The following is a 16,533-nucleotide window of genomic DNA, read 5'->3' on the forward strand; positions in this document are numbered from 1 at the left end:
TAGCCCTGGCTGTCCTGGAACTCACTTGGTAGACCAGGCTGGCCTCGAACTCAGAAATCCACCTGCCTCTGCCTCCCAAGTGCTGGGATTAAAGGCCTGCGCCACCAGGCCCGGCAGGTGGAGGTGTTCTTGATGACATTTTCATGTTTGTATCACTGTACTCCTTTATTGCTCTCTCCCGTCCTCACTATCTCCTGCCGGTCCCCTCCTCTTCCCAAACAGTATCCCTTCTACCGTCACGTGTATCTATGTTCAGACAGACATTTACAAGTCTGTATGTGAATGGTGTGTGTTTGTTTGTGTGAATGTGGGCCTGTGTCTACCATGGCATGTGTGGAGGTCAGAGAACAGCCTCGGGTATTAGTCCTCATCTTCTACCATATTGGAGAAAGGTTCTTATATCCTGCTTACATGACTTCTGGGGGCTCAAACTCAAAAACACTGTGTCAGGTGATTTATACCCATTAATCCTTCTGCCTACTCATAGTTCTGCCTTCTCTTTTATAGCTTTAAATATGGGCAATATAACATTTTTCTATCCAATGAACTTCTCAGCTAGACTGTCATGCATTTGGTACAATGTTTTATTTTGAAATCTAGATCCACATAAGAGAAGAAAATACAATATCTATATTTCTGAGTCTAACTTATTTTAACATAATGGTCTCTAGCTTTATTTTCTTAAAAATGTCAGTTTGTCTCTTTAGCATGCTCTCTCCCTCCCCCCCCCGACTTAAATCTAGATTCTACATGTGTGATATTTACCTTTATTTTTACTTTCATATTATCATCCCTTATTCCCCTTTCCCCTTATCCTCTTTCTACTATTATATTTGAATCTAGATTCTCCAAGTAAGAGAGAGCATCTGATATTTATGTTTCTGAGCCTGGCTTATTAGCATGATGATTACTAACCCATCTATTTTCCAACAAAAATAGCTAAATAAAACCACATTGTTAATAAACGATTTTCTTCATCCTATTGATGGGCATCCAAGCTGGTTCTATAAATCGACTACTGTTTTTCGTTGTTGTTTTTTCTGTAATTCTGCAAATATCTCTGGTGAATTCATAGTTTTTAATGTTATTTTATATCTGGAATTGCTAATTATTAAGGAGAAAGACCTAGAATATTCTAATTGATTTTGAGTTACTGAAATATTTGTCATTCCTATTCACATAGTTCAAAATCAAAATTAGTAAGAACAAACAATTAATGCTTGCTATCACTAAAATCCTGGCCATTGCTTTCCCTCCTTAGGACTGGGAAAGTGTCATTTTAACACTTTTTAAAACTTACCTTTATTTACAGATGAGCAGATACGGTCTTTCATGTTCAAAGTGGTGTATAAACTGGAGTATTCAAAAAAAAAAAAAAAAAGCCTGTGTAACAAGTACTAACTGAACAAAAAGCATTCTATCACAGAAAGACAGTGAACTGTAGAAAAAGTAATTAGCCAGCTTTGCAGATTGCTGTGATCCTAGCACTTAGGAAGCTGAGACAGTAAGATAATCAATCACAAGTTCAAGGTTGGCTTGGGCTACATCATGTGTTGGTTCCAGGACAGTCTGAGCTACAGTATGAGACTCTGTTTCAAAAAGAATGCTGGGTGTAGTGATGCACATCATTAATCACAGGATCAAAGAGACCAGGAACAGGCAGATCACTATAAGTTAAGAATCCATCTTGGTCATCTAGGGAGTTAGCTATGGGCCAGGCAAAACTACATAGCAAGTCTCTTGTCTCCAAGAAAAGAAAAGAAAAAGAAGAAAACGATTAGGTAAATAATTGCATATTATGCTAAATGTATATAGAGAAAAGGAAATTAGGGTTAGTTCAGATTTTGGAAAGCGTGTTAGATGGGGTTTTGGTTTGTTTTGAAGGCAGCCTCCTTTCGTAGATGAGACAAGCATTAACTTCAGTTACCTGTCTTAGCTTCCTAGATGCTAGAATATACCACTATGTCTTGCTCACATTTCTGTTTTACACAAGATGGTTGAGAGATGACATTTAGTTTTATTTTTTATATGCGTGAGTATTTGCCTTTGCATATGATCCTATACTATATGTGTGCCTGGTGCTTGGAAAAGCCAGAAGATGGGACTCAGCACTCCTGGAACTGGAGTTACAGATGGTTAGGACCTGGCATGTGGGTACTTGAAATTGAACTTGGGTCCTCTGAAAGAGCAGCCAGTGCCCTTAACCTCTGAATAGTCTCTCTAATCCACTATTTTGAAAGGAGAGAGTTGGATAAGAAAGATAGAGTCAGAAAGTTTGTGTCTAATAATAGTCAAAGGTGTTGGTAGACTAGACCATTGAGATAGTAGTGGAGACTGATGAGAAATGAGGGGTTGTTATTTAAATTCTATTTAAAGAACAAGACTAACAGGTGGTGATATGGGACAAATATATTGAAAAAATAAAACGTTTCTTTGTGATATTCCAAAAGATTGATGACATACCTTACATACTCTTATCATTTTGCGGTGAGAGTGTACATATATACATACATGTCTTTGTGAGTTACTTAGTTTGAGGGTAGAATTGCTCTATGACATCTTTAAAATTGTTAGCATAGAAACTTAACACTTAAAAATTAATTGCTTCTGAAAATTTGGTGAGTTGAAAGTTTTAAAGCAAGTCTATTCTATAAAAAAAAATCATAATTTTTCAGGTGGATATGGCTTTTTTTCCCTTTTACTCTTACCTAAGTATTATTTATTATGTGGATATTTTTAAAGTCTCATTTTCTGAGTTGTTCTTTTGGTCCATTCTTGAAACCATATTTGCAGATGGGAAATAAACGGTGGAATTCCTTAGATGCTCCAGACTCAGTGCTGTTTCCATGGGATGTGAAGTCTACTTACATCAGATGCCCTTCATTTTTTGATAAACTTGTAAGTACCAGTATACTGTTTGATCTTTTAAAGATTGTTACAATTTAAAAAAAATAAAAATAAATAAAAGGTGGGGGGGAGAGAGAGTTCAGTCTTTTCAATTTTTTCTTTTTAGACCAAAGAGCCAGCTGCATTCCAGCCTATTGAAAATGCCCATGTCCTGTTGTATTTGGGAGACTCTGTCACTACAGATCATATATCACCTGCTGGAAGTATTGCTAGGAGTAGTGCTGCTGCTAAGTATTTGACAAACAGAGGGTATGTGTGTGTCCATGTCTCTGGTTGTTGCTTTCCTTCTTTTTCTGCTATTAAGAGGCTTTTCTTCTGGTCATATTCCTATATATAGTAAGTACATGCTTCTTAGAGATCTCCTTGTTTACACATTTGTCTTTAGCAAGAACTAAGTAGTACCTTGTGACCCCTTTCCTTATAATGTTAGAAATTGAAGTCACTATTTTTTACTTACTTTATTCAAACTAACAAGTAAATGAAGCCTTTATAATCTAAAGAAATAACTGACTAGAAGCACTAATCAATCTTAGTTTGGCACCAAATGGAGCCTGACTATTTGGTTCTAACCAGCTTCCCACCATTAAATTGTAGCAAATATGTGCTTCATGGGGCTATAAAGTATGTGTTAGTGAGGCTAGGATTGATAGGTATCAGTATCAAAGGAGACTGAAAGGATCAGTGTGTGCTTCATGGGGCTATAAAGTATGTATCCGTAAGGCTAGGATTGATATATGTCAATATCAAAGGAGACTGAAAGGATCATATTTGAATAGCCTGAATATATAGGAGATAAATTATTTTAAAGATGTTTTATACCTGTATACCTGTGTATGCAACTGTGCTTGTGTATGCACCATGTGTATACTGCCCATCGAGACAGGAAAAGGATATTGAACCCCTTGGAGCTGGAGTCGTGAGCTACCTGACATGGGCTCTATAAACTGAATTCAGGTTCCCTATAGTTTAAACAAGCAGTTTAAACTATAGAGCCAAGGAGATAGAAATTTAAAACTAGAAAGGCATTTTTTTTCATTTTTTATGTAAGTAATAAAATATGGAGTTGTTCTCACTAAAGAACTGTTTTGGTATCAGGAAGTTTATTTGTAGTGTTGATTAACTTTTGGACATTATTTGTTGCTTGCCTAATTCAAATGTCAAGATTTTTCATTGAAATGCTTTATAGTAATTGAAGCTATGAAGTTTGACTTGACATAATCATACTATAGTTTTTATTACAAAGTTTCCTCCTAATACTTTTTACTGTATTTTTTTTTAAATAGTCTTTTAATTAATTAATTTTTTGATGTATGTGAATATACTGTTGCTCTCTTTAGACACACTAGAAGAGGGCATCAGATCCCATTACAGATGGTGTGAGCTACCATGTGGTTGCTGGGAATTGAACTTAGGACCTCTGGAAGAGCAGTCAGTACTCTTAACCGCTGAGCCATCTCTAGCCCCTTTACTGCATTTTTATTTAGTATGTATGTATGTGTAAACATGCAAGTCAGTTCTCCGCATGTAGCCTGGGAATCCATACTCCTGGTGTCAGGTTTGCTCTTAGGCTTGGCAGTAAGTGCCTTGACCTGCTGAGCCATCTTTCTAGTGTTATCTCCTAATATTTTTTAGCTATCATTTCCATTCTGGTCATGATAGTAATTATTCTCCATAGAGAAAAATCTGTTACTGCTTCTTTTAAACATATAGTTTTGTATTATTTCTCTTAATCTAGTAGTTTTCATCACTTTAGAATTTTCTGAAAATATGGACATTCAGAATCTAGCTATACTGTGTTTCTCAACCTGTGGGTCATGAGCCCTTTTGGGTTTGAACAACCCTTTCACAGTGGTTACATATCAGATATTTCCTTTATGATTCACAACAGTAGCAATATTACAGTTAAAGTAGCAAAAAAATAATTTTATGATTGAGGAGTCACCAAAACATGAAGAACTATATTAAACAGTCAAGGAATTTGTGGAAGGTTGAAAACCACTGGTCTCTTATCATTCTATCCTGAAGTAAAAAGTTTTTTTAAGTATACAACAAGTTCAAAGTATTGATGCTTCTGTATAAAAGATCAAATGGAGCCAGGCAGTGGTGGCGCACGTCTTTAATCCCAGCACTTGTGAGGCAGAGGCAGGCAGATTTCTGAGTTTGAGGCCAGCCTGGTCTACAGAGTGAGTTCCAGGACAGCCAGGACAGGAACTCTGTCTTGAGAAACAAACAAACAAACAAAAAGGATCAAATGGAACTTTATCAGTTGTTGATTGTTAAGATATATATATTCAGTAATTTCTGGCCTCTAGAACTTCTCAGTGTGGTAGCTGCTTACAGGATAGATTGAGGCTGGAGTAAGTTTGAGACCAGCCTTGACTGTATACCTAAGTCCTTGCCTTTTAAAAAGAAAGTGAGATCTGAGATTTACCTCAGATTGTTGAGGCTGATTAGCTAAGAAACTGTGTGATTATAGATGAGTCATAAACTCGATAAGCACATGTATAGTTGTATTCTCTACCTACTGTACTAGCTTGAGATCAACTAAAGTTGCGAGGGTAGACAACAGCCTTGAACGGGTTTTACAACTCAGTAATGTTACCATTTTCTACTTGGCATGAAAACTGTCTTTCATAACTTTTTATAGCCTTACTCCCCGAGAGTTCAACTCTTATGGAGCCCGAAGAGGTAATGATGCTGTGATGACAAGAGGCACATTTGCAAACATCAAGCTTTTTAATAAGTTTATTGGGAAGCCAGCTCCCAAAACAATTCATTTTCCATCGGGACAAACGGTAAGAATATATACAAGAGTGCCTTGGCCATTGCTCACTGGGTCAGCTTCTGTATTAAGTGTTCTGTCTAATCTACAGCTCGATGTATTTGAAGCTGCAGAACTGTACCAGAAAGAAGGTATCCCACTGATAATTTTAGCAGGAAAAAAATATGGTTCAGGAAATTCAAGAGATTGGGCTGCCAAAGGACCCTATTTGCTGGTATGGATTCTTAAATTTTATATTATTAATCTTAATTTTTAATATTTTTTTGTCAGTAACATCGTATCAAGGTTTATTTGGCTTACTTGGATCGCACATTTATGAGTTGTGTTTCCATTGATCTTAGACGATACTTTAAATTTCTACTTTTATTTTGCTACTCTGAATTTGGTTAAACTTCAAAAAAATTTTTTTTTTTTACATAAGGAAGTCTGTATGGAAGCAGTAAAGAGAGAAAGTCTGCCTTAAACTAACTTTCATGTATAACAATGCCTCCTTTTCACTTAATTTCTGTCAAGAGATTCAGGTAGCCCAATTTCACACACCTTGACCAAATAAGAAACCTATTTGTATTTTCTCTGAGGCTATTGAATTTCTTCAAGGACAATAACTTATACAGGAGATACAGGTTGACTCCATCCCTGTTCACAGTCTGGTTTCTCAGGTCATCTGTTATCCCTGTCTCATGTGATCTGTCCCAGTGTGCCTCAGTGTATGCATGACCTTCCTGCTCAGTAGGGGTTTGCACTCTGAGTGAAGGTTGATTGAGTGGTTTTTAAAAAATATTATTCTTGAGCTAGGTGTGTAGCACATCTTCACTCTCAGTACTCTGGAGGCGGAGGCAAGACGATCTCTATGAGTTTGAGGATAGCCTGATTTACAAGTCAGTTCGAGACCAGTCTGGTCTATGTAGAGACCCTGTCTCAAACAACAAGAACGACAAAACAAGTTATATATATATGTACAGGTTAAACATAAAGTATTTGAACAAGTATATAGTACATTTGTGCAGATTTTGGAGGAAGAAAGAAGATGAAGAATGTATGATTAAGGGGGGAAAATGTCCTAAAATGCTTCTGAGGCAATTTTTCTTTTTTTCAAGTGGAGAAGCCAGGTCAGGAAGCTCTAGTTCAGTGGCTCTTAACCTTCCTAATATTGTTATGATGACCCCCAGCCATAAAATTATTTTTGAAGTGTAATTTTGCTGCTATTATGAATCATTATGTATCTGGTTTTTGACAGCTTTAGGCAACCCCTGTGAAAGGGACATTGAGCCCTCAAAAGGGTCACAGCCACCAGTGGAGAACCACTGCTTTAGCTCATTCTCTTTAGAGAATAAACATTTGCCAAAGTAGGGCTTGAGGTCTCAGCTCAAAACCTTAGTTCTGTTTGCAGATTGACTTCATGCTGATAGCACTGTCTCTTACTTCTATTTTATCAGTCTGCCAAGTTAGTTATCTTTTTTTTATTATTACTTTTTGTTGTTTTTTGATCAGGGTTTCTCTGTAGCCCTGGCTGTCCTGGAACTTGTTCTAAACCAGGCTGGCCTCCAACTTAGAGATTCACCTGCCTTTGCCTCCCGAATGCTGGGATTAAAGGCGTGTGGCTTCTTATTAAAGAGCAATCTATAAAAGGTTTCTGTGGATACCTTCTACAACTCAAATCTTAGTAATGGGATATTCCATCATAAAACTATACAAAGCCCAAAGTAGGTATTTTTTCCTTTAAAATACTCACTCTAAGGCTGATATAGTGGTATATACCCTGTAAACTCAGCACCCCAAGGCCAGAGAGCAAGGAGATTGCCATGATGGAAGCCAGTTCCGGCTACAAACGAAGATCCTAGTAGTAGTAGTAGCAGTAATAGTAGTAGTAGTAGTAGTAGTAGTAGTAGTAGTAGTAGTAGTAGTAGTAATACAAAAAAGCTCAAAGTGTTAAAAGGAAATAAAATGTACATTCATTACAGGGTGTAAAGGCTGTTTTGGCTGAAAGCTATGAAAAGATACACAAAGATCATTTGATTGGAATTGGAATAGCGCCACTTGAGTTCCTCCCAGGAGAAAATGCAGATTCCTTGGGCCTCTCTGGCAGAGAAGTATTTTCTTTATCATTTCCTGAAGAACTCTTTCCTGGAATTAAATTAAATATAAAGGTAACTCAAAGATCCCCAAATATGTCATTATATACTCTATACTCAGGTGTTTGGAAGTTGTATAAGAATTGTTTCAAGTTGCATGCTAATGTCGGAACCTGTAAGCTATAGTTCTTCCCCATTAGTTTGTGTTATTAGTATACCCATGTTGTCTGAGGACAGTAGAAGAAACTAGCCTTTATAAAAAAAAAAAAAATTGCCTGGCAGAGAAGTAAGGCTCCATTTACATGTGCCAGGTTTTTAGCTCTTTCTGTTTTGATCAAAATATGGCCCAGGCAATAATTAATTCCAAAGAAAAACAAAAGTTCAGCACTCAAGGTTGGAGTAAGATTTTATAACTAAGGGAACAAAAGAAAGAGCACTAGACATTGTATGTAATAGATACTTACTGTATAGTAAGTGTAAGTAGTGAGTGATGACTTCCTCAGGGAAGCATAATCTAAGTCATGCTGTAGGCTTGCAGGTCTCATAGTTGTCGTTTAGTATTAGAGGTCAAAATACCTGTTTTTCTGTTTTTCTACTTATCTCATTGGGAGGTGGGTCTCAAGTTTTCAAATAGCAGAAGTGTGTTACACGATCAAAATTTGGGAAATTAGAATCAGGAAAATGTGGCAAGATATCAGGTAGTTAGTGATTGAATACAGATGGTCTTAACCAAACAACACTTTAAGCTCTGACTCACAGGATATCTTTTTGTTTCTTTAAAGACAAGTACTGGAAAAGAGTTCAGCGTGATTGCAGCATTTGAAAATGATGTGGAGATAACTTTGTACAAACATGGAGGCTTATTAAACTTTGTGGCTCGAAAATTCTTATAGTATCTACTCACCGTGGTATCTTTCATGACTCGTAACTGCAAAGCCTTCTGTGCTGGACCCAGGAATCATTGCCATGGAACTGCAGATAACTTCAGTATACTTATCTCATCCATGGATGTAAATGATAATGAATCAATGTAGTGACTAAAATGAAATCTTGATTTTAAATAATATACGAATGGTGCTATTAACATTGCTAAAATCAACGTATGAAGTGTGTTGTGGAAGAGACCTGTAAGTATGGGGGGGTATATTTTATGAGAACATTTTGTAAATAAAGACAGAATTTGAACTTGTGTTGAAGATTCCTATGAATAGCCGTTCTAAAGCTGTTTGTTTTGTTTTGCACCTTTAAAACTGTACCACTCTTTGTTGGTTTAAGAATAGCAAGTTGAAATAGAAGAATCCAGATTAGACCCTAAGATTGTGGAAATGGGTACCTGATTTATAAATGAATTTTTTTAAGTGTTTTTCTTTCCAGAATTGAATTGGACACAGTTGGCATTCCCAGTTTGTAATGTAAGTCAGGTTTGGCCTTAGTCTCAGTATGTCTGCAAGGCATAGAACCTGCCCCAGATCACAGTCTCTCTGACCAATCCAGCCAAAATGTACTCCATGTCTGAAGATAAACGACTGCAAAATATAGCTGATCATGTGGTATCGTGTATTAGTAAAATATATTTCCTATGGTACAGCCCTGTAATATTTTTTAGTAATTTGCCACTATGACCCTCTTGCAAGCCCAAATACTGGTGTATTCATTTGAACTAGATTTTGCTCATTTTACATGATACTGTAACGCCTGTAACCTCAATTAGGTATCACCAGCTGACATTCCACACTCCTTTTATGAATGCTGGAAACAATTTGAATCAAACTCTAGATTTCCTTTAGATTTATAAAGTATCCATCCAAAGTTATAGATATGCACCCTAAGGGTTTTATTTTTGGTTTTTAGTTTTACAGTCCTTTAAGTTGACTTCTTGCTATTTGGCTCTTTATTTTATCTGGGATACATCACTCTGTTAATTTCATTAAAATTTGTTCTTTAATCAAAATTGACCATAAAGATAAGACACTTGGTGGTCACTGCTGTTTGCATGTCTGTCATGTGTTTGCAGTTACATCTGTATCTGTTATACCACATCACATGCTTAGTCCATGTTTAACATCTTTTTAAAAGGTTGGAAAATAATTTTAGAAAGCCCTATACCTTTTTTTTTTTAATTAAGAAGTTAAACTTAGCAGCAAAAAGTTAAGTGTAGTGGTTTTTAAAGAAATTTTTTTAAATCTGATCTGTTCTGTGCACTGCACAAAATGAAAAGTACTTGTTTATGCTAAACCTAAGGAACTACCGAACCAGTGGGTGAAGAACACTGAGAACTTCACACATGATCAGTTGTACAGTCTTTTGAAAATATTTTTCAAATATGTACTTAGTTGGACTAGAGTTTGACAAAACTAGTCTCTTTAGTTAATGTTTTCTTTGTTACTTTGAAACCATACTGTGTTCTGGTAGATACCATGTGTCTGTCTGTATGTGTGTTAATCTGTAGAAGCCTGAATCAGGAATGGAGAATTTACAAGTTGAGTATTAAAATACTGGTACATGCTTTGAAAAAAAAAATGGTAATTCCAGATGTATAGATGGAAAATAATCTGTCATATTTTGAAGGCATACTCCCGTGTTTAGTATGAGCTACAAGTCTGGACATAAATGTTTGAAAAATGGTAAACTTGCTATGAATCAAATATTATTAATCAAACATTTCCAGTACAGTAATGATATAGAAATTGCATTTCAGGAACAAATTGAAGGTTCTCTAAATCTCTCACCCAGAAACAGTGAATTAAATTCTTGATAAGTGTGGTTTTAAATGTGGGAATGAAATTAAGCACATGTCCCAATGTGTGTATCTTGTGATTCTGCCTCCAGCCAAATAATGCAAAAATGTGGCACCTGTTTTTATTGTGTTACTTACTTTCTTTGTTGACAATTTTTAGTTATTTTCTAAAAATTACCAATATTTGGAGAAAGAAAGTGAACACAAAAAAGCAAATCAGTATTTTGACTGTAGCACAGTAGCCACAGCAGCATTTTAGTCTCTGAAGAAGGTTGTGCTCCATACTGTTGTGTGCCTTAGTTGTGCTGCTCATACAAATGAAGGAAAGGAAAGGCCTCCAGCCACTCAACTGCCATTATTAGTTATTCCTTTAAGGTTCCCAAGGTGGCAGGTACCTCTGTTAGTACTTGGACGAGAGGCACAGCATCTCTTCACCACACTGCTTGGATTTTCACAGGATTGTACTAAAAGCTGTGACTCATCCAGAATCAGTTATTTGTTTATATGGTAACAGTGCTCATTCCTCTTCTCCATGGTAAGTGACAGGATGAAAAAAAACTGACATTTTTCAGAGCCTTTTTACCTTTGAGTTTAGAGAGAAGATGCTAAGGTACTGGATAATGATACTGCATTTGATTGGGGAGTAAAAGGCAGGGAAGGAAGTGAACTTGGGCTTTTTCAGTAGGGTGTTCCCTCTTCAAGGCGACTGTGCCGATTTGTTTGTTTTATCAATTTTATGCATAATACGTGACTGTACAACCTTATATCTTAAGTAACTACAAATCATTGTTATTTAAAGCCAACAAAATAGCATAACAGTTTTAAGTTCAATAATGTTAAGTATTGTATAGAAATATATTGGAGGTAAAGTTCAGTTATGAAATTGTGTATATGTTATTGATGCTGTAAATTATTTTTAATAAAGAAAATTGTATTATCACATTTGACTCATGTTGTGTTTTATAGTAACTCAGAATAAAGCATAATTTAAATGGGATCCAGAAATCTCTCATCAAATATGTTCCATAATGTTCAGATTTTGTTCATTCCAACATAACAACCAGGATGGTTAATCGTACCACTATATCTCTTAGTTCATTTCTATGCTAATATTAATAAGAATAAAAGTCTGAAATATGGTTAGTATCCACTTAAACAGTAAATGAATTTGATTCTGGGAGTATCACAATGGATAATCAAGTCATAGAGTCAGTTTAGTATGAAAGAGTAATTTGACCTAAATCAGGACCTCCTGTACAAACACAAGTCAGGTGAGTTAACATTAAAAGTGACAGAGAGTGTCATACCCAGGGATCCATTCTGATACCGGTTTGAATGTTTAGAAACTGGATTTCACCAGGCTTAGTGTTTCATACCTATCATTTCTGTGCTTAGGGGGCTGAGGCAGGATTGGTTGAGTTGAAAGCCAGTCTGAACTAAAGCCAAGTCTACTATGGTAAACACCTTGTCTCAATTTTTTTTTCCAAACTGAAATCTTCTGTTTGTAGCTTATACTCACTGATTCTCTTTCTCCCTAATCTGTCTGTTCTTTATTTGTGTGACATGTTTAAATACATATTTGCTATATAAATTGGACCTACTAGAAATGGGTTATCTCCTTCATACCCTATGCTTTTTGTTATGGTCATTGTTAACATTTAGGACAGAATTGGAGAGCTCAGTGATATGAATTGTGTATTACAGGAGGAGATGGCCTTGGTGTAGGATAGTGCTGCAGGATAGTTCTGGAACCTGCACACTATAGGTCCTGTTAATGTTGCCATTCACTCCTCTGTTGCAATTTCATTAATTGCTTTTTCAATTCATGAACAACCCGAAGCTAGAACCACAGCTTGCTTGCTCTCCTAAAGTAAGTTTTGTAAATATGATCAGCTCCTAGGATTGGAAAGGATAGTCCAAGGGCTAGGTGTTGGTAGGCTACATGTCGAGCAGGCTTAAGGAAGGCCTTGGATTCAAATCCCTATGTTGCAAAAAACCCCACCTTTTCTACTACTAAGAAAAAAGCCCCTTTTCTACTACTAATTGCAACCTAAGTGATTAAAGTTTGTTAAAACTTGGCATCCAACGGCCAAAAAGGTCAGTTTCAGATTCTAGGAAAATATCACAAAAGCAAATAGTTACACCCTGATTAAATGTCCAGACTTCATACCAACAGCTGCCTTGGTACATTTATCACTTGATACCAGTTTTGCTTCCTAATTGTAAGTTATGGCTAGTCTTACTATTTTAATGAAACTTGTTGGGATTAGTCTTACAAGTGCTAGATGAGGTTCATGATATGATCAGCCCACATAACATTTCAGTAACATACCACATGTAACTGGCTCCTTGCATTGATATTTGCACAATGAGATTGCCAAAGGATACATTTCACAGAACATGTCCCATCAGCAGCATCAGTACTTAAAAAGTAGGTCATCTACTTAAAAAGCAGATGTTTACATTATTGTCTGCTCATAAGGCAGCTGGATTCTATGTATCCATTGTATTGCCACTAAGCTTTGAACATCTATAACAGGAAATACAAAACTATAAGATTGGGCCAGTGAGATGGCTCAGTGAGTGGGTAAAGCGTGCTTGCTTGACAAGCCTGGCCATACAACTTCTATCTCCAAAGCCATGTAAAGGCAAGGGAAAGAACTTACTCCACAAAGCTGTCTCTGACCACATAGGTGTGCTGTGGCATGTGTTCCTCCCCATGCACACATGCCTTCACAAAAATATTTTTAATATTTTTTCAAAACTATAAGATGACATTTTCTAGAACACATTTTATGTTGAGGTTAAACAAGGAGTTAGTATATACTGAGCTCTGACACTGAGCCCTACTCAATATAGGATCATGTATTTAATCTCTGCAAATTGTTTTTGTTTCACATTGTGTGTGTATATGTGTATGTGTGTGTGTATATATATATATATATACACACACACACACACACACATATATATATATATCCAACGTTGAGAGGAAAAAATGGTTTGGCACCACACGTTAGGAACCTTAAAAGTTGGGCAAGGTGTACACATATCTCAGCCCTTGAAGGTGGTAATAGAATGATGAGTCCAGCCTGGTCTACATCAGACAGTCTAGGCCTAAAACTTAACCTGTATAAAAAGTTTATGTAGGAAGATATCCTTAAAAGTGGGAACATGTCTACTTAAAGTAAAAATAGCAAGTTGCAGAAAGCCTTTTGTTTTCTCTCCTTTGTGATAGGGTTTCCTTATGTAGCCCAGGCTGGCTGCCTTGAACTCAAAATCCTGCTTCAACCTCTATTTTTTTTTTTTTTTTTTTTTTTTTTTTAGGTTTTTCGAGACAGGGTTTCTCTGGGTAGCCCTGGCTGTCCTGGAACTCACTCTGTAGACCAGGCTAGCCTTGAACTCAGAAATCCGCCTGCCTCTGCCTCCCAAGTGCTGGAATTAAAAGCATGTGCCACTACTGGCCGGCTCTGCTTCAACCTCTTAAGTGCTAGCATTACACACCCATCACTATACCATGCAATATAGTTCTGAAAAGTGTCCAGGGATGTCTGAAGAAATGGCTCAGTGGGTAAGAGTACTTGCTGTCCAAACATAAAGACCTGAGTTCAGATCCAAAGAGCCCATGTAAAAAAAAAAAACAGCCAGATTAATATCTGTGTACATTTCTGCCACCCCAGTGCTGAGTCAGGGACAGAAGGATCACTGGAGCTTTCTCACTGCCAACACAACTGAAAAAAATTAACTCCAAGTGAGAGATCCTATCTCAAGGGGGAAAAGCACAGATCAGGTACTGGAAAAGACTGAAAATCCTCTTCATCAGGTGTGTGCATGGGCACTACATGCACACAAAATGTACAGGGAAATGGAAGCAGGTACAAACCAAAAAAGGCAAGTGTGGAGTCTGTTGTCCTGTGCCTTCAGTTTTCACAATTTCAGCATTCAATCCTCATTCTCATCTTTTTTTTTCCAGGCCACGAGGAGAAAGAAAATGGACCAGTAACAGTAGGATAGTGAGAGAGGGTATGGAGAATTCAGACGCTGCAGAGGGGCCTCAGAAAGCAAACATGCCATTTCTGGTTACAGGAGACTCAAGTCACAGTCACCAACATCAGAAAGTGCAGAAAGGTCATCCCTACTTGAAGATTAGAAAAGAAACCTGCTGGGCAATGGTGAGGCATCCCTTCAATCCCAGCACGCCGGAGGCAGAAGCAGGTGTTCAAGGCTGGCCTGGGCTTCAGATGGAGTTCCTGGACAGCCAGGGCTACACAAAGAAATGATGTCTCGAACCCCCCCCCCATCCCCACAAAGAAAAAGAAAAACAGATAAACATATGTCTAAAGGGGGCAAAGGAAATTTCTCATTACGGTAGGTGTTGACAGGGATTGGAGAGACTATCCGAGTTAATAATCAGAGTAACTATCCCACCCATGAGTATGCCAAGACAAGAAAAAACAGGTGAGATATGCATACAGCATAATAACATAAGGAGAGCAAATTGCAAACCTGAGTGACAGGTGTACAGGGCTCTTTTAATAATAATTTTTTTTAGATTTATTTATTTATTATATGTAAGTACACTGTAGCTGTCTTCAGACACTCCAGAAGAGGGAGTCAGTTCTTGTTACGGATGGTTATGAGCCACCATGTGGTTGCTGGGATTTGAACTCCAGACCTTTGGAAGAGCAGTCGGGTGCTCTTACCCATTGAGCCATCTCACCAGCCCAGGTGTACAGGACTCTTTCAGCTGGGACTGCTCTGGTCTATCAAAAAAGTCCTGCTTAGCTGGAGAAGGGCATTCAGCTATGTGGCCTAGTGTGGTGGTTTGAATATGCTTGACCCAGGGAATGGCACTATTTGGAGGTGTGGCCTTGCTGGAGTAGGTGTGGCCTTGGAGGAAATGTGTCACTGTTGGTGTGGGCTTTGAGACCCTACTAGCTGCCTGAGGATTCCTGTTTTCTCCTGTTTGCCTTCAGAACAAGATGTAAAAAGCTCCTCCAGCACCATGCCTGCTATTTGTCCACCTTGATGATAAATGGACTGAACCTTTGAACCTGTAAGCCAGCCCCAATTAAATTTTATCCCTTACAACCTTGCCTTGGTCATGGTGTCTTCACAGCAATTAAACTTTAACTAAGACACCTAGTGTACTTGAAAATTAAGATTATCCAACTAACTACCTTGTCTCAGAATCCCAAAGTCTTGTGCACTTTCTCATTGTCAGAATTGCCTAAATAAGGATTCTAACCTAATTGTCAGCTCTGTTCCTCCGTGTTAAAGCGTCATTCACCCCAGATCTGAACTGTAACACTAACAGCCCAGTTGGTGCTGCTTTCTTTCTCCATTGTAGTTACCCCCGCTTGAAAACTGGTGCTCTCGCCTAGGTCCTGAATTGGGAGTTGGTAAGCAGGGTCCGGTTAAGTAAGGTTCTATGCACTCTAGGCTTCAGTTTCCGCCAGCACAGACAGTGTAGGTCTGTTTAATAAATGAAGCCTTTTCGGATTGGAACATTCTAGTACAAAGTCAGCGAGCCCCATTTCCTCACAGAGAGGGACCGACCCTTGTAGTTTCAGGACTAGGATTCCTTTCTGGGGAGAATGAACTTCTAGCCAACCTCTATGAAGATGGCCTTCAGGAATACTCGCTTCTAGAAAGAGCGGGAAGGAGTGAGGAAAGAAAGGCAAGATGCTATCTCTCTTGGCAGCATGCTGACAGACTTGTGCTCCAAGTCGCTGCCAGGACTAAGCCAACCTGGTGAGAATTGACAGATGCCACTCAAACCCCCAAGGCCTACTAATTGGCTACTTGCGGGCCAATCAGAAACAAGAGTTTTGACTAGCGAGCCGAGATTGACAAAGGTGTCGGATTCCAGACAGCCAATCAGAAGTCAGATCTCTGAACTCTGTTGGTGGGTTGGAGAGGGTTGGGCCAGAGCTGTCAGTAGTGAGTGCTGACTGGGCGGCGGGATGTGGGAGGAGCCAATAGGAAGGCGGGGCTCGCAGCGGCGGCGGGTCCGGCCCCACCTCCTGCACCGC

At 38.0% G+C, this 16,533-nt stretch overlaps 1 protein-coding gene across 1 annotated transcript in view; it reads left to right on the forward strand.

Annotated features, from left to right (window-relative positions):
* Window positions 1-11,438, forward strand: part of Ireb2 (iron responsive element binding protein 2) — a 49,112-nt gene extending 37,674 nt beyond the window's left edge. Inside the window, exons 17-22 of the mRNA XM_021205941.2 lie at window positions 2,794-2,898; window positions 3,014-3,156; window positions 5,555-5,702; window positions 5,781-5,903; window positions 7,651-7,836; window positions 8,544-11,438. Coding sequence (XP_021061600.1) covers window positions 2,794-2,898; window positions 3,014-3,156; window positions 5,555-5,702; window positions 5,781-5,903; window positions 7,651-7,836; window positions 8,544-8,654 — 816 coding nt within the window. The 3' untranslated portion in view covers window positions 8,655-11,438. The remainder of the gene's footprint in view (window positions 1-2,793; window positions 2,899-3,013; window positions 3,157-5,554; window positions 5,703-5,780; window positions 5,904-7,650; window positions 7,837-8,543) is intronic.
* The last annotated feature ends 5,095 nt before the right edge of the window (window positions 11,439-16,533 follow it).

The sequence above is a fragment of the Mus pahari genome, chromosome 10 (genome assembly GCF_900095145.1).
Source record: "Mus pahari chromosome 10, PAHARI_EIJ_v1.1, whole genome shotgun sequence".
Lineage (NCBI taxonomy): Eukaryota > Metazoa > Chordata > Mammalia > Rodentia > Muridae > Mus > Mus pahari.